Here is a 26,223-nt window from a genome sequence, read left to right as displayed (position 1 = left end):
CTTTTAGATCAGTAGACCATTTTGGTTGCCAGTAGCTGTTTGGGTCTTTTAGGGTTAAGGACATTATTTGTTATACATGTGAAGGTGTTAATGGTGAAGTGTCTGTAAACCAGTTAAATGTGGACGCTAGACTGGGGCTACTAACCAATATAAAAACTGTGTTGTCTTTCTTTTACTGGACAACTTTCTCTGTTTTTTCTTTCAGCTAACCATCTGAACCGTTGGATTTTTTTTCTGGACTGTACTTTCCCTTCTACTCCCTCCTTCCTCATCAACCTCAAAAAAAAAAATGGAGAAACTTGTATTCCATAGAGAACTCAGTAGAAAAAAAAATCTGAAAATGACCAACGCTGGAATATTTTCAACAGTTGTCAAACACAAGGCATCGTGGACATGAAGCAGCATGCTACACCCCCCAACTCCACTTTTTCCACAGCAAACTTATCATCCAACGCCACAACCTCGCAGCTATCCATTTCTACCAGAAGATGGCACACTTGTTTCAAAGCTAAAGACAGACAAGGGCGTGATAGAACAGCTCATTTGATGGAGACATTCTGGGTTTTTCTTTTTTACATGATATTATCAGTTCTGATGAAAATGGAAAGGTAGAAGGGGGTTTTGCTGGGACTCAGTTTAAGGTACTGTCATACAGCGGTTACAGATGTGCAGCGAGTGGTTGTGTTTCAGGGGTGAGAAAAATGATATCTATTTTGTAATTCCTTCCCCCACCTGACAGATGCTCGAGCTAAATGCAAACATGCTTCTGTTTCCAGCGTACACAAATGACTGATGCCTTTATCTAAATGTCTTTGGCCTTTTTTGCCTTCATTCTTATTACTCTGCAAGTCACTTATCAGGTTTGGGACGTGAGTATTAGCTGTTTTGAGTATTGAGTGAGGAGCATGCAAGATCATCATTTAAGTCTATGCATTATTTTTATTATTATAATTATTTTTATTGCTCCAAGCCATAAGGAAGATTCCATTGTAATGGCAAACAGGAGTTCTAAAACTTAATGATTTTTTCTGTTTATTTGGTACATTGTAATATTTTTTCATGTATTGTTTATTTTTTTTGTAATGTATTGCCTTACATTGATTCATAGATAAATGGTTCAAAAGGAAAACATTAAGTTAACAAATGTAAAACTGCACTGTTTGAATTGTAAATTATTTGTAGAAGACTAAACAGGTGTAGCATTTGGCCCACCTAGTGCCTTAACCTTTGGATATTGATTTTACTGCCATATCTGTTTTTCTTTCTCCTCCAAAACAAGACAAATCTTAACTCTTCCATCATTTATTTTATAAAAAAAAAATCACCACACATTTGTGGTTCTTGTGTTCTCTGGTTTGAGTATATAAAATATATATATTAGATTTACCTCTTTATGGACACATTGCAATAGATTTAGCGTGTCAAAGCAAACTCCCCACACAGTTCATATCATACGACAAATTTCGGGATGGTGTACTATAATATAAGCAAGTCTACCTGTGTCAACTGTTGTCCTTGTTAACAATTGCAAGTTGTTTCTTAACATGGTAATGTCCCGTTAATGCAAACCCCCCACAATGTATATAAAGAAAGACATAAGGATTATGGAATACCTCCGCAATCTTTTTATTTTTAACTTTTTTTGTTCAGTTAAAAAGCACTGGAACTATGATCTACTCTTGTCTTGGATAATTTGCATGGTTAATTGCATTGGAGTCCGCACTGATGGATATGTCAATAAACATATCTGTATCATTCACTGTGTGTGTGTTGACTACTGTTACAAATGACTTATGTGGCTCATATTTCTATTATCAGGCAATTTCAGCAATGTCTAGAAGGTAACCATGGCGTCATCCTGTGTGATAAGAACCTGAAGACCAATTATAAAAAAAAAGACAATTTCTCTAAAGATTTGATGTATATAGTAGAGTATAAAAGTCTGTCATTCATATAAAAGCATATGTCATTCAATACTCAGTTTACTCTCCAAGGCTGTTTGTGCTTTACATGTACAGGATGCCTAGCAGATGTCAGATCGCATCGATGAGTAGTTCCCAGCGTGTTGCAGCGTCATTCTATTTAAATGAAGTTCTGACTGAGATCTAGCCAACTCTTCATTCGCGCTCCGGTGGACTTAAACAGAAAAACAATTAAGTAGTTGAGAAAGTAAATCATTGCCAAATATGCCGGTGTTTACAGGTACGGTCTGAGTTGAATACTGCCAATTATTTGATATGGAAATGATAATAAAAACCTTTGTAATTGCACGTGTTTTAGTGTTTAACGTGAATTAAATTTAGCATGGTAGCTTAGCTAGCTTTAGCATGATAAGCAGTTAACATGCTAACCTTGTTAAGCAATATGTCAGCCCCGCTAGGCCACTGGAGTTACTGTTTCACTACTGTTACAGTATTACAGTCATGAGAAGTTAGAACAGACACACTGCGGCATTTTTGCTACTTTTCCTTTCTGGAGTCATTACAGTGTGATGTACGTTGCCGGCTGCGTTAGCTGGAATCTCACACAAACAGGGAGCAGCTAGCTAGCTAGCTAGAGCTACTGTAGCTAACTATACGCTAGCAATCGTAGCAAGCAAACAGGTTAAGTAAAGTGATGGAACTCGTTATTTGAAGCCGTCATGCCTCCTCAAACCACAACCGCTTTGGGTCTGTGGTTGGAGGAACACGCCTATATATATGTCAGGTTTACGGTTCTATCTGTTGAGCAGAACCGCTCCTTTCAATCCCTCAGTTAGCTAGTGATGCTAACGCTGCTAGCAAAAACATGAGTGCTGTTAGCTTTTAATGCTGTGGAGTACAGGTGCGGCTGGATGGAGACAAAACAGTTATGTAGGACGCAAGTTTGCTGTTATAGCGCTGTAGTGATATTTTTAAAGTAGTGATGAGTTGGGTCATGTTAGTACATTAGCAGCCACATAGCTGTGTTTCTGTTAGCTCTCAGCTCGACAGGTACTTGGAGTCTCCAGTAGCTCTCCTGATTCCTTGGTACGGTTTGTGCTGCTAGATGCTGTGTCATACATGGAGACAGTGTGGCTAAAGTTATGATGTTGCCCAACATTCACCCAGCACCTCTATGGATTTATCTATGCGTCTTTATCGTTTCTTTCAGTAAATGTGAAATGGGGCAAAGAGAAGTTTGATGCAGTCGAGCTGAACACGGAGGAGCCTCCCGTTGTTTTCAAGGCTCAGCTCTTTGCTTTAACAGGAGTTCACCCAGACAGACAGAAGGTCATGGTGAAAGGAGGCACTCTGAAGGTACTATCAGACACAACAGTCACATACTAGGTTTTTAAGTCCATGTATTCAAAGCAATACTATGCAGTTTTTGTCAACACAGATGACTAGGGTCTTAATTTCTTGCGCTGTCAACAACAAAACCAAGAATATTTTGATTCTCAATTCTGTCTGACAACACTTGCAGTAAATATAATATATAAATAAAAGAGAGAAATCACAGTATAAATCTCAATTTGCAGTAGTTTTCTGGTTCATGTCAAAACAGACTAATATTTTGGACTAATTTCAATGTTGATCTGGTTCACGTTAATATAGATACTTTCCTTCTCTGTTCTTAAATATAATTTTGTCCATGCAGCTGTCATTTTGTTAAATATCTTTGTAAACATTAGAATGTAAAATAAAGTCTGTTGAACTAATGGGACACTGTGGACCTTCAGCAACAGCCAAACATCACATACAGTCAATGCATCATGAATGAGGCTGTTTCCAGTGATTGTTCAGAGTCTGTTAGTAGTAAATAAGTTCAGTTTGTTCATTTTAACCAGCAGAACTTTGTGTATCTTGCCACATTATTGTCATGATGTTGGCATCATGTTGAGCTGCAGATGAACCAGGTTTATGGTTTATGCATCAAAAAATATTATAATTTTTCTTGTAAATTTGTATATTTTTTTTTAAAGGTATCCTACTCCTATTGTTATTGTGAAAAGAAGAAATACTGCCACACTGGGGAACATTATTAATTTGGGCACTGCAGTTCTGATTTTATGACGATAACAAATACTTCTTAAGATGATCAGTGTCATGTCTCTGTTTTAGGATGACGAGTGGGGGAACATTAAACTGAAAAATGTAAGTATGGGACTGAGTTTTAACAAGCATTTCTTTCTTCAGAGTTTTGTATTAAAGGTAGCACATTTCTGAGTATTTCTTGGCATGTGTCTTGTTTTTGTAGGGAATGACTCTGCTGATGATGGGTTCAGCTGAAGCCCTGCCTGAGGAGCCTGCAGACCGGCCTATGTTTGTCGAGGACATGACGGAGGAGCAGCTGGCCTCTGCGGTGAGTAAGCCTCAAAATTACCGGCCGCCCTAAAACAAATATGGTGTTGTTTTTTTCAACACTGACGTGGCTGCATAGATGGTGTCTTGCGCACCCCCCATGCTACTTACTAAGTAACAATTATTATATAGTAAATGTGCAACATGTATCTGAACATCAGATGATCAATTTGGTAAACATTTATTTACATGTGATTTTTGAGATGGTGCAACTTAAACTACCACTTGTCAGTAATAGACATATTGCATATGTTAATGATTCAAGAGGAGCAAATTCAACTGTATTGATGCTAACTGCTAAAGCTGTCATACAACGGCTGGGATTCATAGCAAGATAATTCGCTGTGATTAGATTAGATGAAACTATTGATCCCACAATGGGAAATTCACTGGTTTGAGGCAGCAACAAGATAAAGTGCAAGAAAATGCATAAACGCAGTGAAAAAAAACAACAACAACCAAACAATACAAAAAAATAGTAAGTATAAAACTCTATAGGCTATATACATCTTTATATAAGAAGTGGAATTGAAATATGTCAGGACTATTTGAAACTACACAATATAGAAAACATTATGACTCGTACATAAATTTTGAACAATGTTTGTGAAGTTGTTTTGTGAATTCTGAAAGGAAACATGTTGCTGCGTGTTTTATTTCTAACATTTCCATGACTGTGTTATTGGAGAAGTCTTCATGTGTCATTTTCAGATGGAGCTGCCTTGTGGGTTGACAAACTTGGGCAACACCTGTTACATGAACGCGACAGTGCAGTGTCTGCGCTCGGTGCCAGAACTAAAATCTGCACTCAGAAGGTCTGTTTTTAATGATAATAATACATCGCACTTATATAGCGGTTTTTTACACTTGTACTGGGTATGAACATATTAAGAAGTCTTAAGTCAGAGCATTTGGTTTATCTCCAATAATTTGTTTTCCTCTGTAGGTATTCAGGTGCTCTACGATCTTCAGGGGCAAACGCACCGTCTCAGTACATCACAGCAGGTGTGTGGCACAGTAAACTGAAGTTAAAACAATGCAGTGGATAAATGCTTTTATCACAGTCTTTACATTTTGGTATCCTCATGACTTATTGCATAAAATGTGCATTTGTTTCTGTTTTTTCCAGCTCTTCGTGACCTTTATGAGACCATGGACAAGACCTCCTCCAGCCTCCCACCCATTATTTTGCTGCAGTTCCTTCACATGGCGTTTCCACAGTTTGCTGAGAAGGGAGATCAAGGCCAGTACCTCCAGCAGGTGAGTAGCATCTCATCACTTTTAGACTTTTTATTAGAATAGAGTAAATCTTTATTGTCACTGTTAGAGGAACAATGAAAATCAGTTTAGCAGCAGATTCTTAAAGTGCAAAAAGAAAAAAAGCACAACATCTTTGCGCTCATCTTCTGTTCTTTTAGGATGCCAATGAGTGTTGGCTGCAGATGATGAGAGTCCTTCAGCAAAAACTGGAGCCACTAGAACCAGAGACTCCCATGGAGGTAAACCCAGAGTTTTCTCTAATGTGGTGTAGTTTATATACACTGAACAAAAATATAAATGCACCACTTTTGTTTTTGCTCCCATTTTTCATGAGCTGAACTCAAAGATCTAAAACTTTTTCTGTGTACACACAAGGTTTATTTCTCTCAAATATTGTTCACAAATCTGTCTACATTTGTGTTAGTGAACACTTCTTCTTTGCTGAGATAATCCATCCACCTCACAGGTGTGGCATATCAAGATGCTGATTAGACAGCATGATTTTTGCACAGGTGTGCCTTAGGCTGGCCACAATAAAAGGCCACTCCAAAATGTGCAGTTTTATCACATAGCACAATACCACAGATGTCACAAGTTTTGAGGGAATATGCAATTGGCATGCTGAGTTCAGGAATCTCCACCAGAGCTTTTGCCTGTGAATTGAATGTTCATTTCTCTACCATAAGCCATCTCCAAAGCTGTTTCAGAGAATTCATGAAGAAGACTGTGCGAGGAAAATGGTGGTCACACCAAATACTGACTGGTTTTCTGACCCCCCTGGACCACCCAATACAGTAAAAGTGCACATTTTAGAGTGGCCTTTTATTGTGGCCAGCCTAAGTCACACCTGTGCAATAATCCTGCTGTCTAATCAGCATCTTGATATGCCACACCTGTGAGGTGGATGGATTATCTCAGCAAAGGACAAAGGAGAAGTGCTCACTAACACAGATTTAGACAAATTTATGAACAATATTTGAGAGAAATAGGCCTTTTGTGTACATAGAAAAAGTTTTAGATCTTTGAGTTCAGCTCATGAAAAATGGGAGCAAAAACAAAAGTGGTGCGTTTATATTTTTGTTCAGTGTATTTATACAAGTTAATGAAAATCCTTTCATTTTCAGAGTGACTCTGAGGGCGGAGCTGCCTCTGTTTCTACAAAGAAGAATTTCATCGACCAGTATTTCGGAGTAGAATTTGAAACTTCGTATCCTCCATTCACTGCTGCTTTACACAGTGTTTTGCATGAAAGAAAACCAGAGTCATGTCTTCCATTAGTGTGCCATTGCCTAGCAAGATATTTTTCTTAACTGTCCTCTTGTTCAGTATGAAGTGTACAGAGTCTGAAGAAGAGGAACCAATCAAGGGCAAAGAAAGCCAGCTCCAACTCAGCTGCTTCATCAACCAGGAAGTGAAGTACCTGGCAACAGGACTGAGGCTGGTGGGTCCAAACTCTGTTAACAAATACACTGAATAATTATCAGGACAGGTACTTAAAGTATGTTAGGGTTTATTGGGAGAATAATAAAATAACATTCCTAAGAAGTGGCATACTACATAGTTTGTCTCCATAGTAACGTGTTTTTACCCGTTTGTCTCCAGAGACTGCAGGAAGAAATCACAAAAATGTCTCCAACCTTGGAAAGAAATGCACTGTATATAAAGTCTGTAAGTAATTTCCGTTGCTTATTTTGTTTTTTCGTTGAACGAAAGTCTGAAATCAAACAAACACTTTTGAAATATGTTCTTTTACATCCCATCAGTCAAAACTGAGCCGTCTCCCCGCCTACTTGACCGTTCAGATGGTTCGCTTCTTCTACAAAGAGAAAGAGTCTGTCAATGCGAAAGTGCTTAAGGTCGGTGTTCAGCCGGTATTATTTTCTTTGTAACGGGCTCACTAAAATTAACGGTTGCCTGACGCAGCATTATCGGTTTACAGGATGTCAAGTTCCCGCTAATGTTGGACGTCTATGAGCTGTGCACCTCCGAGCTCCAAGAGAAAATGCTGCCGGTCCGGTCGCAGTTTAAGGAGGTCGAAGACAAAAAGCTGGAGAAACAGCAGCAAAAGGTGCAACAATTTAGTACCGGAAAGGCTTCATGAATTTAGGAACTGCATGTAGAGTCTCACACTGTTTATTTTTCTTTCACTACAGCTGTCAAAGAAATCAGACAAAGCAAAAGAAGTGAAATATGAGCCTTTCTCATTCCCTGAAGGTATGTTGTGACATTTCCTTTCACTCTGATCCACCACTGCCAGAAACGTCTGTCATTGTCATGCTGCTCCATTTATTAATTCATTCTAAATGTATCTAATCTTGGAACGTATTGAGGTAGACGCCTCATTTAGAGTGTTGAGAAACGATGATCAAAACTATGAAAAACTGAGGAATAACAACAACAGTGTTTTAGTACAATAAACCACAACAGCTACGAGTCAAATATAGTGAAGTATAAATAGCTCTGACAAATGTGGAACATAAAGTCATAGGTGAAAATCTTTATTGAAATATTTGTTTTTGAGCCTTTTTACATATGTGTAAACGTTCATGTACACATCTAGGCTAAAGAAAGACAAACAAAATGGAAAACCCAAATGAAAAGATAAAAGGAAAGGTAGAACTGCCATCAAGATATGTAATAGATATTTCTTTCATGTGAGAGATGTTATCAAGTTGCATTTATTAATATACATTTACAATATCTGGAATGAGCTAGAAGCAGCTATTCTGAAGTAAATTCTAGTCTCTTATTTTATTTTTCCCTCCAGGTCAAAAATAAGTATGTTACAGTAAAACACTATAAAAACTCTTTAGCTAATTTTTGTACACTGTCTAATATAACAAGACCATCATCATACTATAAAATACATAATATAAAAATGCATTCTAAAAGTTATGTTGCACCATAGCTACCCTAAATTAACACAATCAGTAATTACCAAAATAATTTTTTTTATGTTTTTGTAATCGTTAAAACATCCATATGTAGAAGCTCTTTAACTGAAGTGATATTTTTAATACGAAGATATAATTATTACCGTGATCCATGGATTTTCAAACTTATTGTTTTACAAAAAAGCATCAAAAATAGTAAAGCACATTATTATTGTATTATTTGTTGATTAAGATGTCAAATTATATTTATTTACTTACATTCCTCAATAGATTCGGTTTAATGGTTGAATTTTATGTTTATGAGCTGGCACGACTACAGGAATAAAAAGATTAATCGTGTGAGATTCCTCATTCTTGTTGAAAATAGTAAAACATTGAGAGCTCAATGAAATGAGTTGCTTTAAATCACACAAACAGGGAAAGGTGGTCTGATGAATCTGTTAAGCACTGTAGCACAAACACACATTACAGAGTTGTAGAAGCAGTGTAGAGATGAAATGATTAATCATCTTATATCGATTAAAAAAAAAAAAAAATTCTATTAAAATTTTCCTGAGTCGAAGCTTCATTTCCTTATTTTCGCTGCCATTATATATTGGTTCCATTGTTGTTTCACACAGACGCTTACTGAGACACACGACACCAGGATCAACACAAACATGTAGCTCTGAAGAGACGATAACAGAAAGGCAGAAAATGTCTATATGTTCACTTTTCTTCACTGTAACCATCACTTACTCCCTTAAACTTTCACACAAATGTTAAAATTATTTGGCTTTATTTTTTTAAGTTGTATGTTAGTGCCATCTTAAATTATTAGTAAATTGGATACAAATTTACTGAAGACTGCAGTGCATATGTTTTTTGTAGATGTCATCTGACTTGTTTGTATATGGCTGTTTAATATATCCTTTTATTTTTATACTTTTTGTGGTGTTTCAGCGAGTTCTGGAATAAAGGACAAGTTGTCGTTTGTAGACGTTTTTTTTCCCACATTTTTGCAGTTTTCTTTTTTTTGCCTTCTCAAGTAAACCTTTAATCCACAGGTGTCAAACATACGGCCCGGGGGCCAAAACCGGCCCACCAAAGGTTCTAATCTGGCCTGTGGGATGAATTTGGAAAGTGCAAGTTAGGGCACCAAACTAAAAAATAATATCGTAATAATATATAAATAATGACAACACCATTTTTTTCTCTGATTTAGTGCAAAAAACATTAAATTATGAAAATGTTTACATTAACAAACTATCCTTTAACAATAAAATGTGAATAACCTGAAATGTCTTAAGTAAATTAAGTGCAATTTTAACAATATTCTGCCTGTTACTGAATGTTTTGTGCCTTTGCAAAATTGGATCTGTAATGCATATGTATAAATGATAAGTCGAGGCAGAAAATTGATAAAATTGTACTTATATTTCTTAACAAATTTAATTTTTTTCAGGTTATTCACATCCTTTTTGTTTGGATAGTTTGTAAATGTAAATATTGGCATAATTGAATGTTATTTTATTGTGCTAAAACAATTTGGAGTTGTCATTATTTATTGGCTGTCATGCTATTATTGTACTGGTCTGGCCCACTTCAGATTAAATTGGGCTGAATGTGGCCCCCGGAAGAAAATGAGTTTGACACCCCTGCTTTAATCAGTAGAAGAAACTAATCTGTAGCTGCAGCTCTAAAGCCATATGTTTCTCTGTAAGAACAACCATAGCCGTTAATTACACACCGATATATGGAGGTATCTTCACACACTCCTGTTTTTCCTGTAGATCTGGGTTCCAACAACAGTGGCTACTATGACCTGCAGGCTGTGCTGACACACCAGGGCCGCTCAAGCTCATCAGGTCACTATGTCGGCTGGGTCAAAAGAAAAGAAGGTAAATATTCACCATGTTGTAACATGCAACAACAGCGCAAGAACCTGGTTCTAAGTGTGTGCAACTGTCTAGGAACTGACCGTTTCCTCCCTTTGCCTTTGGTCTCGTCCTCTGACAGATGAGTGGGTCAAGTTTGATGACGACAAGGTGAGTGTGGTGTCCCCAGAGGACATCCTGCGACTGTCCGGCGGCGGAGACTGGCATATAGCATACGTTCTACTGTACGGCCCCCGGCGACTGGAAATACTTGAAAATGAGCAGTAGCTGTAGAGGATTCTCTCAATGACGAAAAAAAAAAAAAAATCCAACACATTCAAATTGCCATTTCCAAGCACTGTCTTCATAGATGTGCAATAAAACTGGTGTCTTTAAAAATTTGATGACCTTAATTTTTTTGTTTTGTTTTTTGTAACCAACACAGATGCTTGTAAACAAATTCTGTCAAATGATGTTAAATATTAAACCATTGTGGGCTTTGAAAATGGAGATGTGAGGCAATCTCTGGACTGTAGCCTTGAAAGAGGGTCTGAAGTCGTCTAGCTCTGCAGTTTCATGAAATGTTTTATACACATTGTATATTTTTTAAAGCCTTTGATAAGGTGCTCATATCATTAAAGCAGAATATTTCTCTTTAGTCATTTAACCGACTCGTATAAAACACCAACTAGCCGGGCTGTTGTCCTCAACACTGGCTTCTATTTCAGATTAATTTCTGGACATTTTCACTTCACACTGTAAAGACCTGCCCTTATTCACCTGTCGGCCCTCCGGGAAAATTCGGTTCAATCTCGGGTCTTTTCTTAAGTGCTCGGCTCACATCATCTCCTGGAATTGTTCTCAGATGTACTGACAGATGCTCTTTCTGCCAAATCTTCACTAATGCATTTTTTTTTTTTTGAGGGAAGTGTGTGTGGAGCTGGTTGAGAACAGGTTGTCTTTGTGAACTGTGTGCAGTTAAATAAAGACTCGAGATTCGACCGTGGTTTAGCTCCACACGCTTTCAATATCCTGGTGGACGCTGATTTCACATGACACCCTTAAAAAAATGTTACGCTTCACTTTGTTTCTGAGCGCAGCCTTCAACAATGTGTAAGACCATCAACACTCTGTAATAAGTTATTGAATGATTGCTTTTCATAGGTGGTGGAAATAAACTGTTATACCAAAATCTGAGCTTCTTTGATATGTGTGATTGAAATGAATGCTCAAACAAAAATGTAATAGAAAAAACATTTATTGATATTTCTACTGTGAAAAAACGTGTTTTAACCTACACTACATACAAAAATGTATATCCCAATTAGTTTTGGTATGAAAAGGATGCAGCGACGTATTGAAAGCATTAGACTACACTAAGCCTCACTGAGGCCATCTGCGATCTGAGAGAACCCGGCAGCATTCAGAGCTGTGACCAGGCTCTCCACGGTGGCCTGTGTACCCTCTCGGTCCTGCCAGGCCACCAGCAGCAGTTTGGCCTGCATGTCGACGTCCTCGCTGTCGGTCTCGATCTCTCGTAGCTCTGACGCGTTCATGTCTAAATGGGAAGCCAGCGTCTTCCACTGAGCTCCCAGTTTGGCTGCGATGTCGTCCATCTGCTGGTTCGTCACCAGTTTCGTTTGGATGCTCGGACCTGGGCGGAGAAAATAAAGACACAATGGGATGTACATAAATAGACGTATGATCCAAAACAGATGGAAAAGAGCAGACGAGAAAGATGAGATGCTTTAACCACTGAAATTAGGACGCTAAAACTCTAAGGATGGAATCGATGCAACTACTTGAATATTCACGTATATAAAGTGAATGTAAGACCATGGATGCCTCCCTTAAAACTGAAAATCCAAAAGGTAGTGAATGGGTCATAACTCACTGTCGTTGCTGTCTTTAAGAAGATTGTCTCCGTTGTCATCGTCATCCTCTTCTCCTGTCTTGATCTCTTCAGAGGGAATATCCTTCTGTATGAAGTCAACAAAAATCACATTGTGAGGACAGTATGAAGAAGAGATTACGTGGGAATTGAACCGTCTTGGTGTTGATTTTTATCTCTGAGGATGACACATTTAGAACATAAATCAGTGAGCCTGTTCACACGCACACTAATACTTAGATCATTATCCTGTTTCTGGAGTTATCAGATTCTTCACCATGTAAACAGGAGAATCTGATCTGTTTTATCAGATAACGGCAGTAATCTGATTATGAGAAATCAGATTAACACCTGGATTTCTCCCCAATACCCAGATGTCTTCCTGCATGTATACAGGTTAATCTGATTTATTTAGTTCTTGTATGTCTGTGCATGTGTAAACAATTAAAAATAGTAGTAAACAGAAGTTACTTATTCAAATGTTGAGTGGAAGACAGTAACAGGAAGTTTGAGTACCATCACTATGTATGTAGATACTCCGAAAGAAATCCAATTATGGACTGGAGCGTCTAAACCAGGGTTTTTGATTAATCGCATTTCTTGAATGCATGTAAACATGTCAGATCTGATTATTTCAACTGTCAAATTTTTATTGTTGTGTAAACAGACTCTGTGATGTCTATGCATCAGTAGCTTGGACCACTCACCGGCAGTTCTTTGGCCAGTTTGCTGACCATGCTGTCGAGGTAATCGGCCAGGCTCTTGAACTTCTGATTCGTTGGCTGAAAGAAGTGCGGACTCCTCCTCGACAGCAGTCGGAGGGCACGCCAACCATAGTTTGGGTTACGTACAACTCTGTGTAAATTTGAACAAAAAGATTAAGTAACCCCAGAGTGTGAGACAAAAAGCAAAGAATAAACCTGAGTGGACAGTAAACATACTTGTACTCCTCCTCCACCATGTTAGCGGGGTCCGCCTGTTCAATGGCCTCTGCAAAGAACTCATCCAGTGAAGGCATGAACTCCCTGAAAAGAACAAAACACTTGTAAAAATCACTACTGCAAACACAAATCAAAGTCATACACTATATGGACAAAAGTATTGGGACATGTTGAATTCAGGTGTTTCTCTTCTAACAGGGGTCTGGGATTCAAAATAATAATGATAAACGTTATAGTATAGTTTTATATTGGGATAAATGTCATAAATATTGATGTTTATGTCTCAAATCAGCATGAACAGGACATCTTACAGCTGTAGCCATGATGTGTGGCAATATTTTGTCCATATAGTTTATAAACATCAATATTTCCTTAAAGTTTAATTTTTCTTCCTAAGTGAGATGTAAAGAAAGTAGATGGTTAGTTTTGGTAGAAAATTATTATTTACAGTCAGAGCACAAAAAATATTTTAGAAATTTCGAGGTAGAACATTTAAAATCATAGTCATGGATAAAAAAAAAAGCCAAACAAAAAAACAAAATTAATGTTGAGAGAAATTAAGTAAAAACTATCTGAGGCATTTTGGAAGCAAAGATAACACTTTAAACAAAACTAACCAATGGAATGATATTTACCACAATACAAAACTATATTATAACATTTGTGTTTTATAGCCCAGACTCCTGTTAGAAAAGAAACACCTGAATTCAACATGTCCACATACTTTTGTCCATATAGTGCATGACTTGGGCAATTATGCTACGAGGCTAACGAAATGTTTAACATGACTGACACACTGACCTGCTGTCAGACTTGCAGGCCTCCATGTTGTCGTGGTTCAGATTCCACAGACGGGTCAATTCGTCACTGAAAAAAACACAGAGCAGCATGAACATATGATCCACTGATGGTGTTTCATTAAAACCTCCACTTTGCTAAACTGCAGTCAAATCCAGTGTGAATGCTGATAGAAAGAAAATATACCACATTTTTACATGTTTATTATTACAGAGTTCAAACCTGGGATTTCCTAATCAATGTTTAACAAAAAATAAAGACTGAAACAGAAACCTAATTCCTCTGTCACACACTGTAACATGGTTCGGTGCAGACACATACTTTCCCATGAAGATCTTGCGGTCAGGGCCTTTTCCAAGGAAGTCCTCTGGAGCTTGTCTTTTCCTGGTTGGTCTCTTGGGTTTGTCATCGACTGTCCTGTAAGATAAATCAGTCAGAACGTGTTACTTTACACCAAAAAACCTTCACATGCTATGACAGAGCGGAACATCAGGCTGCTGTACCTTTCTTTAACAAAGCTCGGACATCCCTCATTCTTCCAGGCGTTCCAGTTCTCTTCTGTGTTGAGGATGTGCTGTCAACAGTCAGTTTCCAAGTGTCAATAAGTCTTCAAGACAGTACATTACCTTTTTTTTTTTTTTTTTTTTTAAAGTAATGTGTCTACAGGTCAGTCTATTTATATCTAAACACAGCCTACCTCGACCATGATGGCAAACTTGTCCCCATCAGGAGGAATCTCCCTCAGCAGCTACAAAACAAGATTTCTTATGTTAGATTTATACCAAAAATAACTATGCAATTAAATGTCACTAAATCAGACTAAAAAGTACATGCCTTGATTTTTTTCACATCTTGTGCGCTGATATCTGATCTGTCATGTGTTTTTTTGTACTTACAACACAATGACAATAAAGATATTCTACGATGTCCAGAGTTCGTACAAATTTTTCAAGGTTAAATTCAAGCACTTTTAAGGGTCATTTTCACATTTTTCCAGCACAGAACCTTATCACTGGGGTAAAATACATATGTACAGGGATACATATACTCATGATTATTTTTTTCACTTTTTATTACAATGATGTACATTGTATTATGTTATAAACATCGAAAATTATGTTTTATAATAGCAAAAAAGTTTAGAAATTAAAGGAGAACACAAGTTTTATCCCCAAAAAAAGGGAAGCCACTTGGCGTTCTTCCAGCATACTCGCACTGAGTCAAAGATTAAGATAAAACTGTACCTGGAGTCGACCTGAGAGCACCAACTAACTTTCTTTTTTGAGATAAAGTTTTATTTTTCAAAATGTATCACCTCTCTGTGAGTAGCTTTGGTTTGCCATCTAACCTGGTAGAGTTAATATGAAAAATAAATAAATAAATCACATCACAGTGTTATAATTGCAAGCACTTTCAAGCACTTAAACTAAAATTCAAGCACTTTTCAGACCTTGAAAACACAACACTGAAATTCAAGCATTTTCAAGGGTTTCAAGCACCCGTACAAACCCTGTATGTCTACAGTTGTAAGTGATGGGCCTTTATTACAGTAGTGACGAACATGCCTGGATGATCTGTCATTATGACAAGGTGCTGACCTGGTAAACCAGTTTGGTTGTCTCTTCAATCCACGTAGTCTGGTCATCATTCAGAATGCAGCTGGAGCTGTCAGGAAACAACGACAGAGCAAACATAAACCTCCTACATCTGACCCATAGAAAGAAAGTTTACAGTTGCTGTGTTTTGTACTATGAATAATTAATAGACTGGTTTCACCTTTTGAACTTGACCTGACCCTTCAGGTACTGGAAGAGGATGAGGTACTGCAGTAAAATGTGCCGTCTGAAGTTACTGTCGCTGAGCTGCAAGTCCATCAGCTGCAGAGAAAGAGGAAAGAAAAAGGTGTCAAAGCCACAACTTGTGTTATTAAGAACTCACATACAGTTAAAGGTTTGAGAACACTTCTATTCTCTCAAAAGGAAAGATCTATGCATCAGGTTGTTAATGTTGCCTTTTTCCTCATTGTTGTTATGGTAATGTTCTACTTTCTGCAGTGCAATACGGTCCAAATAATATTCATTCATTCATTCATTTTCTGAACCCGCTTTATCCCCACAAGGGTCACTGGGGTCGCCGGAGCCTATCCCAGCTACTTATGGGTGAAGCCAGGGTACACCCTGGACTTGTCGCCAGTTCATCACAGGGCTGATACTCCAGAGAAAAAAAAAATTAAAATAAAATAAAAATATATATATCTATATACAAATTGTCAGCCAAGGTTATTATTGTTAATGAAAACTAACAAAATGATGAAAACTAGAATTGAAAATACATTTTAGTTAACTTAAATAAATAAAAACTATAATTCAAAAGAAAAAATGATAACTAACTGAAACTGTATCATGTGCTTACAAAACTAACTAAAACATATAAAAATCATGAATAAAGTTCCCTTCGTTTTCGTCTTTTTTCGTCTGAAATCGATTTATTTCGCTCGAACAATTTTAGTTGGCGGCACCATATGGCACTTCATGGTTCGTCATTTGTCATTTAGAGTCGGCTTCTCGTCCCCACTCTACCTGGCAATATGGACACTAGTTGGGGGAAAGCAGCAGAGTTCTGTATGGGTTTTCTTTGAATATGACAGAAGATAAAAGATATGAAAAAATTTTAACTAATACTAAAACTAAATATTTAGAAAAAAATGAAAACTAATAAAAACTAGCACACCTGCTCTAAAAACTAATTAAAACTAAGTGAATTAAGAAAAAAAAAGTCAAAACTAAGTAAAACTAAACTACGATGAAAAATCCAAAACTATTTTAACCTTAGTGTCAACATGAGCAGGGCTAAATTTACTTTATTACTACTACTAATTTTACAGAAAAGCCCTTACTTTACTCATTATTTGTACTCCTGCAAATACCTTTTATAGATTCTTAAATGTACATTATTCCCAAATGTACATTTTTTTGACTCTCTGGCAGATGAAGAATAGGAGGTCTATGTTTTTGTTACTATAAAATGTAAAAGTAATGCTACCACAATGAAATACAAAATTAACAGACAAATAATTATAACCCTTCAAAGAATAAGACTTTTTGAAACATATGGAGAGGTTGTAAAACTTGTCTCTGGTACTGTATCCAATGCAAATGTCATCAATATTATTAAAAAAGCTGTTACTTAAATCACAATAATTGGATCGTTCACAAATTCCCAGTCTGTGTGTCTGTCTAATGCAGTAACATGTTTACTGTGTTGGTGTAGCACTATGTTGCTGTTAAGGTGTTTCAATGTCTCATCCTGCAAAACGCAATAATACAATAATACAATATTTTAGACAAGAAAAACTTTGTACCTTCTCACTTGTAAGGAACTTCGCAAAGTAGACGTGTTCTCCACTAGATGCTCTCAGCTCCTCCAGCTTCCTCTTCGAAGCCTGCATGTCATCCAACTTGTAGCTCTTAAACACTGCCAGGGTTTCATCTGAGAACTGCAGAGGAGACAAATCATTCACAACAGCAGTGATATTAATTTTTACTGTTTTGTGTTCTGTTGTGATGTGACATATGGTGCATGAGGACATCCAATGCATCAGTAGTGACGTGCATTACCTTAAGGAATGTCATCCATGAGAATTTATCGTAACACTGCACAGGGTTTCTGAAATAGTCCTGCAGTGTCCAGAACTTTCTGTACAGGTTGTAGTCGATGGGAATGGAACTGAAAATAAAAAAAGATTCTCTTACATATAACTGTCCTTCATATGAACCCATAAATATCAGTGTATTTTAGAAAATAGCTTTATCTTACCATGGAGCCGGTGCATCATCCTCTCCCATTTCTCCTTCTTCCACCTCCATACCATCTTCTTTTTCCTCTGTGTGCTGCAAAACATGGCATCAACAGACAAGCAGTCTTTAAAAAAAAAAACAAAAACAAATAAAATGCTTGCAGTCTTTACTAGGCAACATCTTACCTTTTGCCCAAGAGTGCTTTCTTGTTCATTTTTGTTAAACACTGTTATATTGTCAAGATTAAACTGGCTCTGAAGATTAAGACCTGAAATAGACACAAATTAGAAAACACAGAACAAATCTGAGGAGCTAAAAAAATTCTAGTCACTCAAAATAATATTATTTTTACCTGATTTTTCAGACAGGGGGAAGAGACGTGCAAGGAAAAGCTGGATTCGCCCACAGAATACTGTGTTCTGAGATTTGGAAAGCCTCCTTAAAAGATCTACACAAATGGAAAATGTGTCATAGACTGATATGAGATATGCCATTTAAACTCAACAGTCTGGTGCATTAGCAACAGCAACAGAAGACAGGCCTTACCATTGCACATTCTTAGTAAGTAATTCTTCCCAGCAGAGTAAAAAGAGTTCTGGTTGAAAGAGAGATCACCAATTAATACAGTGATGAGGCTGACTGGACAAAAACTTCAGATGGCTTACAGAAGATGTTGTTTTATTTACCGACTTCCAAGTGGAAACATTCTCCTCGACAAAAGAGAAAATTCTGTCACACTGGTCAAGAGGAAGGCAGTCCAGTACATCTCCCAGAAGGAGAAAGGGAGTTGTAGCAGAACAAATACCTGCACAGAAAAAGGAAATGGTATAGAAAAGGCTCAGTCACAACAATGTTTAAGCTTCAAATGATGCAACATAGGGTGCACAGTTGACTTTGGGCTGGAAATAAGGTGGAAATAATACAACATGGAACATGGACGGAAATAAGATTTTTTGAGTACCCCACTTACAAACACATTTGAGGTACTCATACTTAACTTGAGTACAATATGCTAGTATTGGATATTTGATATAGTTTTCCCTTTACTTTTATGGCTGACAATTCTTTTAAAATCCTCTTCAATTATCTGGAAAATACACTGTTCCAAAACTTGACTGCTTTCCTGAGCTCATGAAGACTGTACTGTCATATCTATTATACATTGTTCATACAGGACAGCAACACTTGACACAGAAAGTCCTACAGAACATGATGCACTGCTGTAGGTTAAATGACCAAAACCTAAACAGTTCTAATAATCTAAACCATGAATACCTACTACAATTAATTATAACAACTCAGTACTGTAGCAGTAAAATAAATATGACACTCAATATATAATAATCAGTCAATGACAGGGAAAATCTTCCTACACAATGAATACTTTTGCTTCTAATACTTTAAGGTTCAAGGTACTTTATAATCCCCTAAAGGCAAATTGTTACAGTACATTCCTATACAGCGTAAGTACATGCTTATATAGTGAATGTCGAGTCTTTGAATTCTCTGTTGTATTTGTACTTATATGAGTCACAAAACTCACTTCACCATGGCTCACATAAATTAGACTTACCCTCTGTAACGGCATCAATACTCAAGTATATGAGAGACAGGTAGTCATCACAGCTCCCCTTCTGCTCAACCTACAGACAATGACAGTTAAGTTTAGACTTCGATAAACTTGAATCCCGGATGACTTTCACGCAGTGTGTTCACTAAAGTACAGTGAATGACTTAAGAGTACTTACCATCTGATCACCAAGGACACCCCTCAGAGCTTGGTCAAGGGTGGTTTTCTTTTCCGTCTCACTGCAACAGAATCAGCATTTAACTTCAGTGATAAATCGTCGTCATAATACGATGGAGCCTTATTATATTGACTATAGTTAGGGGACAAAGCTAGCTAAATCTGAGCACTACTTACTTCCCGGGCATCTGGTTGAATACATTAATTAAGGGTTTGCTGGTCTTTGCACCCAGGGCATGTCTGGCAGAAGCCTGTGAGAAAAAGAGTAAACATTTCAAGTGAGGAAATACACCGTAGAATAACATTTTCTTACGCTAAGCTAACGTTATCCACTGCTAACTATGACAACATGTACCGAGCCGTAACGTAAGTTCGCGCCGCAATCCTGCTTTAAAGAGGTCATTTTTATCCAGACGTACACTATAGAGTATCACAGAGTTCGATAAAAACTAGCCAATTTCCTTAAGTCTTACCGCAAATTTGTCTTTAGCGTCAACAAAATTGAATAGGGACGGCGACATCTTTATCCCACAACCGGAAGTGGCCTACCGCTATGAAGTTATACTTCCGGTTTCACCAACAAGGAAACGGGTACGTTCACAATATTATTAATGAGTGTACTGTTTAGAGGCATTTTATTGAAACCCAGGTGAAGAATAAAAGTTATTACACGAACTATAGTCTTTAGTAAAGGATGTATCGCTGGGTTAATTGTACAATTTTTTTTTTTTTTTTTTTTTTTTTTTTTAGATTTTTTTCTACTTGAATCTGGAAGAAAAGGCCTTCATGAAACACAATATGGTATAAATTAAACATTCAGCACCCTTCCCATATTTAGACCCAAGAAATAAAGTCATTTATAACATTTTAAACTAGTAAGTTAGCTTACGTTATATTATATGCACAACTGCATTGTGAAGCGTGTAAAGTTGAGGTTTGACCAGAAGGTGGCAGTGTTGTATACTATTAACAGTGATGCTCTCTGCCAGTGTCTTCATGTCACTGTCACATCTTACTGCTCCATTTGCACAAGTTAAATTCTTCAAAAGTGTTCAAGTTGTTTACTTATGCCAAGCCAAAAGAAAAGACACCCCCTCATTATAGAGTATAGCGTCATTATTATTTCTTATCTTAAGTTTCTAAAAAAAAAAAAAAAAAAGGGTCCTGAATGAAATTAAAGAGGCTCTCTGTTGTACTTTGCTTTTGTCTTAATCAGTAAAAGACATCAGTTTTTGGTTAAATTATCTCAGTCAGCGTAGTGTGCTTGCATGTACGTTTTTGTCTTTGACCAAACAGATCCACGTGTTATGAACATATGATTTAAAGGGCAACTACAGAGCTGCAGGGGTTTGATTCAATCTATTGTCCAACAATGTCAGTAGGCCCATTAGAACCAGTGGGGCATTACACATGATGGCAATCATTAAAGGAAAAATCTACAGTATGTCATTAAAAAATCCTTTTGACACCATAAATTCAAGGTATATTCATATACACAGTTGAAAATGTTCATCTACACATGAAAAGATATTCATATTATGTGTTTAGATAAAAATACAGGCTTATTTAGTTGCACCACAGATGAAAAAAATGTTTTTTCCAATATCAGATCATCTGGTTGTTACAAAGTCTGTGCAAACAACTTGAGTTCAGTTTTGTTTTGCGGCAGTAGGATTGTCATTTGTGAATCATAAACTGACTTTGCAAGCTCACATTGAGCTTTTGTTCGGATCTGTGTTTACCAGCAGTTTTACAGGTCTAGGGTACTCCGTAGTCAGATTTTAGTCTTCTGTACTCTTTGACAACAGTTTATAGCCCTGTAGTTACAGTTAAACCGATCCTTAAGTCAATGGGCTGATGACTGGAAAAACATAGTAAAACTGTGAACATGTGGGCCAGTAGTGTCATGTAGAAAAAGCTGAGGGATTGTTTTCATTGTGTCTGTGTGGTCAGAGTGGGCATCAAAAGCAGAACTGAGAAGCATTTTACTCTGCAGTTTTGATTGGCACCTTGTTCCTTGTACGCGCAGTTCTGCACACAGTTCAACACATATCTAAATGTGACCCACCCCTTCACTAACCCCACTCTCCTTCCTGACACCCTGTTTGTTGAACCTGTGCCAAAAACTGATGAAACACAGAAAAGGGAGTGAGCATGGCAACTCTTGGGTTGAAGATAAGGGCCAAGCATCAGTCAGTGAGTGGAGATGGGGTCAACAGTGGGGGTTAGAGTTACGGCAAAGGCATGTAGTCCTCATGTTGTAAACACTTCTTGGTTTGAGTCTTGATATTGCTTGTTTTAACAGTGAAAATAAAGAAAATTTTACTTGATTTATATATATATATATATATATATATATATATATATATATATATATATATATATATATATATATATATATATATATATATTTGACAGAATTTTGTGTTTATTACCATATATATAAATCATACTGTTTATTTGATCCTTTGAATCTTGTTCAACCAGTCGAAACTTCTGTTCCCAATTGTTTGTTTGGTCTAGATACAGTAAAAATAATGAGAGGACCAGTGAATACTCTCCCATGCCAAGAAATGGAATAATCAAGCCAAAGTAAGAGCCAAATAATTTGATGAAGGACACTCTCAGACAAAATGACTGAGGGACAACAAAAAGAGCATTGTCTGTGTTGTTGAGGACAAACTTCAAAACAAGAGGCTAAACACAATGCTCTGACCTCTGAGGTTAAATACACAAAGGAAAGGGATTTTAGATCTGCCGCTGTCACATGACTGATCCCAGAGATTCCACCATAAAATATTATGTGCAGAAGTGTCATGTCATATAAGTGAGATAAAACCATCATCAACCATCAACCTGGCCTGGATTGCCAGTTATCACTTCACTGATATTTTTTAAGCTCATTTTTTAAGTTCGTTGCACTTTAATGAATTAAACACACAGAGTTTCAGTAACATACACCAGAGTACAGAAATGTTCTTTCCTTTAGGGAGGAACGCAACTGAGAATGATTTATTCTTAAAGATATCTTGTAGCAATTGTTTTATCATATATATATATATATATATATATATATATATATATATATATATATATATATATATATATATATATATATATATATATATACATACATACATATATACATATACATATACATATATATATATATATATATATATATATATATATATATGAAATATGTTGCTAAGTTGGCAGAGTTTCATCACATCAATCTGTTGCATTCCTGCTGAATATTTCATTCAGTCAGTTATTTTCCATCTACCTTTCTGTGTTGCAATAAATGGATCTTGGACTCGAGAGTAGAACAAACCACACACTTTTATTTCCTCTCAGAGCATTGTAAAATTATTTGGGACATAGACACTTTGTTAATGATCATCTCACAGTCACACAGAGCAGGGTAATGAGAATGCTGGACATGGAGACATGCATCCAACCACAGCGGCTAACTAACAATAACTCGCATCTATGTTCACGACCTTGCCTGCTTTGCCCTGCGACCACATGTTTCTGTTAAGAAATGTTCAGCTATTAAGTTTAAAGTCATTTGATGGTTATTCAATGGTTATTCAATGATTAGCCCAGGGTGTGGGGACCATCAAATACCTATAAGCTATTACACGGGATGTGAGGGAGACCATGTGCGTAGATGGATAAAGGACATTGTTGTGACACAGCCAAACAGGAAATCTCCATGATATCCACATCTTGTCTAATCATGCTTTTTCATATGAAGAATTTAATGTTCTTTTATGTGCAATTACCTGATCCACATCCTTGTGTTGTTTGACTTCAACAAGGTTAATGGGACTGTCGCCAAACGCTGTGAATGGGACAAAATTGTATACAATATGTGATACATTGTAGACTCTCTAGTCAAGGTCTTACAGATCTATACATTGTGTTATTCTGGGAAGAACATATAAATAAGGAAATGTATGTTGACCCTGTTTTGAACTTTGCAGAAAGTGTTTAAGATAAATGAAATTAACAAATTAGGATGAGGAAATTTTATTTCAAGTATAAAAAACTCCCAGCACTCCTGAATAAGAAAATTGTAAAAAAATAGAATAAAATAAAATAAAAGAGACAAAGCAGAGCTAAAATAATCCCAAGTTTTTTTAAAGTGTATGTGTAAAATACATGGAGTTGGTGATGATACACTGCAATGTAAAAACATAAAGCACATTCATTATTTTGGCCATTGACTTGGCCCTGGAACGGGGCTGCCTTCTCTTCTCTCAGGTGGATTAGCTTCATTGTCTGCACCATTAACCAGGACACTCCAGCGTGTTCTGAAGTCTTCTGATCGTGGATACAGAAGAAAATCATAGATGAGAGCTGCTGCTGTGCCACCACACACTGGCCCCAGCCAGTACACCTGGAATTAAAGAAAGATAAAACAAAAACTTTAAATCTGTCTAATAAATGAAATAGCTGTACATATAAAAAAGGATGTTAAAAATAGAAAAGTTACCCAGTGATTCTCCATTTTGCTACGTATCACAGCTGGTCCAAAGGAGCGAGCAGGGTTGATACCACATCCAGTGAAACTTATCTGTTAAGAATATCAGTCATGCAGCAAATGATATTCATTGACTAGAATAAAACAGGTTTCAAGCACAAATCAATACAAACTGGATAATGGATGCGCATGAAAACGTCTTGTATCATGTCTCAACACCTGCCAAGCTAGTGGAAATAACGATCTTATCTTGAGTAGATTCTAAATAACTCTAAAGTAATCATAAACTCCATAACTGCTTAAAAGGAATGGAAATGACTTCAAAAATTCATCAAGATTCATCAGCACTTCAGTTTTAAGTTCAGCCTCAGTCCATTATGAAGTGGTTTATTCCACTGAAATGACTGCTCTTAACCTTCTGTGAATTTCAGTTTCCAGATGTAACTGTACATTTGGTAGATTTGTGAACTCATTGGTGACTTACAGCTGCAAAGTGTCCCAGTCCCACCGACAACCCGATAGCCAGCGGTGCAGAACCTTTAACATCACTCCGTCGCTTGTCTGTCACTGCGATGACGCACAGAACCAGCTGAAGGGTCGCAAGAAACTCGATGACGAATCCTTGTCCGACAGTCACTCCATTTAGCTGGAAAAAACAAAAAAGATCTGACTTTCAAAACAATTACAATACTTAAGAAACTCATGGTTAATGGTAGAGAATAGTGTTCAGCACAGTTAAATTTTTCAGTAACACTATCTTTTCTACTCAACCTGTTTTCCTTTACAAACAAATTGTCAGATGCAGTCAAATTCATTCTCATTTTACTAGGTCAACTGATGATGGTCAGATTATGTTGCCACATCACATCCAAAATCAAATGCCTTAAAGAGCACAGTTATTTATCATGCCATCAATCATTGGAATAATTACCCCCTGAACATATGTAAATTGAATGGTAAATCATCTTTCAAGTATCATCTGAGAAGGCACTATTTAAGAGTAGGGGTGTAAGAAAATGTTGGTTCTGCAATATATCGCGATATTTCATTTCACAATACTGTATCGATATTTTTAGGTATTTATTCAAATGCAGATATTGTGGAGGTTCATTTTCGTTTTTTTCGTTTTTCTTTTTTGTTTATATTTTATTTATTATTATTTAACACTCTTTTATTAATAAATAATAAAAATAAAAAATAAATAATGACATGATGTTAGTTATGAACAAATAGAATATGAACATTTGAGCAGGATCTTAAACTGTAATGTCTGTAAAACATAATTTAAGTTTTAACACAGGGAAATTTTGTGATATAGCATTAGAACCTGTTGTGATAAAAAAAAAAAAAAAAGTGTTTTAGTATTTTTGCATATTTCTGGTGTAATTCCATTCTTCCAGGAAATAATCTTTAAAAAAACAAAACAAAACCAATTAAAACATGTGCCTTTTAACAGTATCATGATATATTGTGATATATCATATCGTGATCCCACTATTGTGATTTGTATCGTATCACCAGATTCTTGCCAATACACAGCCCTATTTAAGAGTGTATGTTATTTTCTTTGATGGATGAAACTCATAAATGTAAAAACTAATCCTATATTTTTCTGATTTTATATTTGTAATCATGTTAAAAATGGTTAGTATTTTTAGATTTGCATTGTTAATAATGTGAATTGTGGTTGTCATACATATCATGTATTGTTATGTTCTGTGTTTTGTGTTGTCCTTCTGTGTGGACCCCAGGAAGATTAGCTTATCACTTTGATGGCAGCTAATGAGGATCCTTTTAAACTTTAAACACTAAACTTAAGAATCACAATGAATGCAGTTTAATACCTGCTCTGCTGAAAACCAAGTATTACACATTACCTTGTTAACACCGAGAGTTCCCCCGGGCCTGAATCCATCCATTATCGCACTAGCCGCAAGTGCCCCAAGCATCTGAGCCAGGACGTAGCAAACAAATCTGAGGAGACTGATCTGACAGCTGACCAGTAGGCCTAAACTGACTGCAGGGTTCAGATGTGCTCCACTGATGTGCCCCAAACTGTGAGCAAGAGTGACAATAGCCAGACCGAAGGCTAGTGAAACCTTCACTTCCTGAGCACCGTTCTCTGGGTGTCCGATGGCAGACGCAATGCCAACCACTATAAAGATCAGCATCCCCACAAATTCTGCAGCCACAGCTCTCCAAAACACCCAGCTTTTCATTTCTTTCAT

The 26,223-nt window shown here is 36.8% G+C and overlaps 4 protein-coding genes across 4 annotated transcripts in view; 2 read left to right on the top strand and 2 right to left on the bottom strand.

The window, feature by feature from the left end:
- The window catches only part of rock1 (Rho-associated, coiled-coil containing protein kinase 1), a 30,353-nt gene extending 28,594 nt beyond the window's left edge, over positions 1–1,759 (top strand). Inside the window, exon 33 of the mRNA XM_030160007.1 lies at positions 206–1,759. Coding sequence (XP_030015867.1) covers positions 206–209 — 4 coding nt within the window. The 3' untranslated portion in view covers positions 210–1,759. The remainder of the gene's footprint in view (positions 1–205) is intronic.
- A 309-nt stretch (positions 1,760–2,068) lies between these two features.
- usp14 (ubiquitin specific peptidase 14 (tRNA-guanine transglycosylase)) lies at positions 2,069–10,733 on the top strand. Its single transcript, XM_030160679.1, has 16 exons — positions 2,069–2,202; positions 3,133–3,278; positions 4,083–4,115; positions 4,219–4,323; positions 5,034–5,137; positions 5,269–5,327; positions 5,452–5,582; positions 5,741–5,821; positions 6,707–6,789; positions 6,909–7,023; positions 7,185–7,250; positions 7,346–7,438; positions 7,522–7,650; positions 7,736–7,796; positions 10,249–10,356; positions 10,475–10,733. Exons 1-16 carry the CDS (start codon positions 2,187–2,189, stop codon positions 10,618–10,620), a joined length of 1,476 nt encoding a protein of 491 aa, XP_030016539.1. The 5' UTR covers positions 2,069–2,186; the 3' UTR covers positions 10,621–10,733.
- Positions 10,734–11,572: 839 nt separating this feature from the next.
- thoc1 (THO complex 1) lies at positions 11,573–20,077 on the bottom strand. The gene is made up of 21 exons (XM_030160677.1): positions 19,980–20,077; positions 19,684–19,757; positions 19,508–19,568; positions 19,333–19,402; positions 18,446–18,564; positions 18,306–18,354; positions 18,112–18,207; positions 17,945–18,027; positions 17,779–17,852; positions 17,580–17,688; positions 17,324–17,458; positions 15,739–15,839; positions 15,561–15,627; positions 14,660–14,710; positions 14,466–14,536; positions 14,284–14,379; positions 13,966–14,031; positions 13,165–13,248; positions 12,931–13,078; positions 12,227–12,311; positions 11,573–11,986 (listed from the first exon to the last, which is right to left on the bottom strand). Exons 1-21 carry the CDS (start codon positions 20,025–20,027, stop codon positions 11,709–11,711), a joined length of 1,965 nt encoding a protein of 654 aa, XP_030016537.1. The 5' UTR covers positions 20,028–20,077; the 3' UTR covers positions 11,573–11,708.
- Positions 20,078–23,684: 3,607 nt separating this feature from the next.
- LOC115437570 (aquaporin-1-like) lies at positions 23,685–26,223 on the bottom strand. Its single transcript, XM_030160816.1, has 4 exons — positions 25,873–26,223; positions 24,480–24,641; positions 24,008–24,088; positions 23,685–23,911 (listed from the first exon to the last, which is right to left on the bottom strand). The coding sequence occupies exons 1-4, from the start codon at positions 26,221–26,223 to the stop codon at positions 23,723–23,725; spliced, it is 783 nt and encodes a 260-aa protein (XP_030016676.1). The 3' UTR covers positions 23,685–23,722.

The sequence above is a fragment of the Sphaeramia orbicularis genome, chromosome 17 (assembly GCF_902148855.1).
Source record: "Sphaeramia orbicularis chromosome 17, fSphaOr1.1, whole genome shotgun sequence".
NCBI classification, from domain to species: Eukaryota; Metazoa; Chordata; class Actinopteri; order Kurtiformes; family Apogonidae; genus Sphaeramia; species Sphaeramia orbicularis.
The sequence above is the reverse complement of the archived record's forward strand: the minus strand, read 5'-3'. Positions and strand labels throughout refer to the sequence as shown.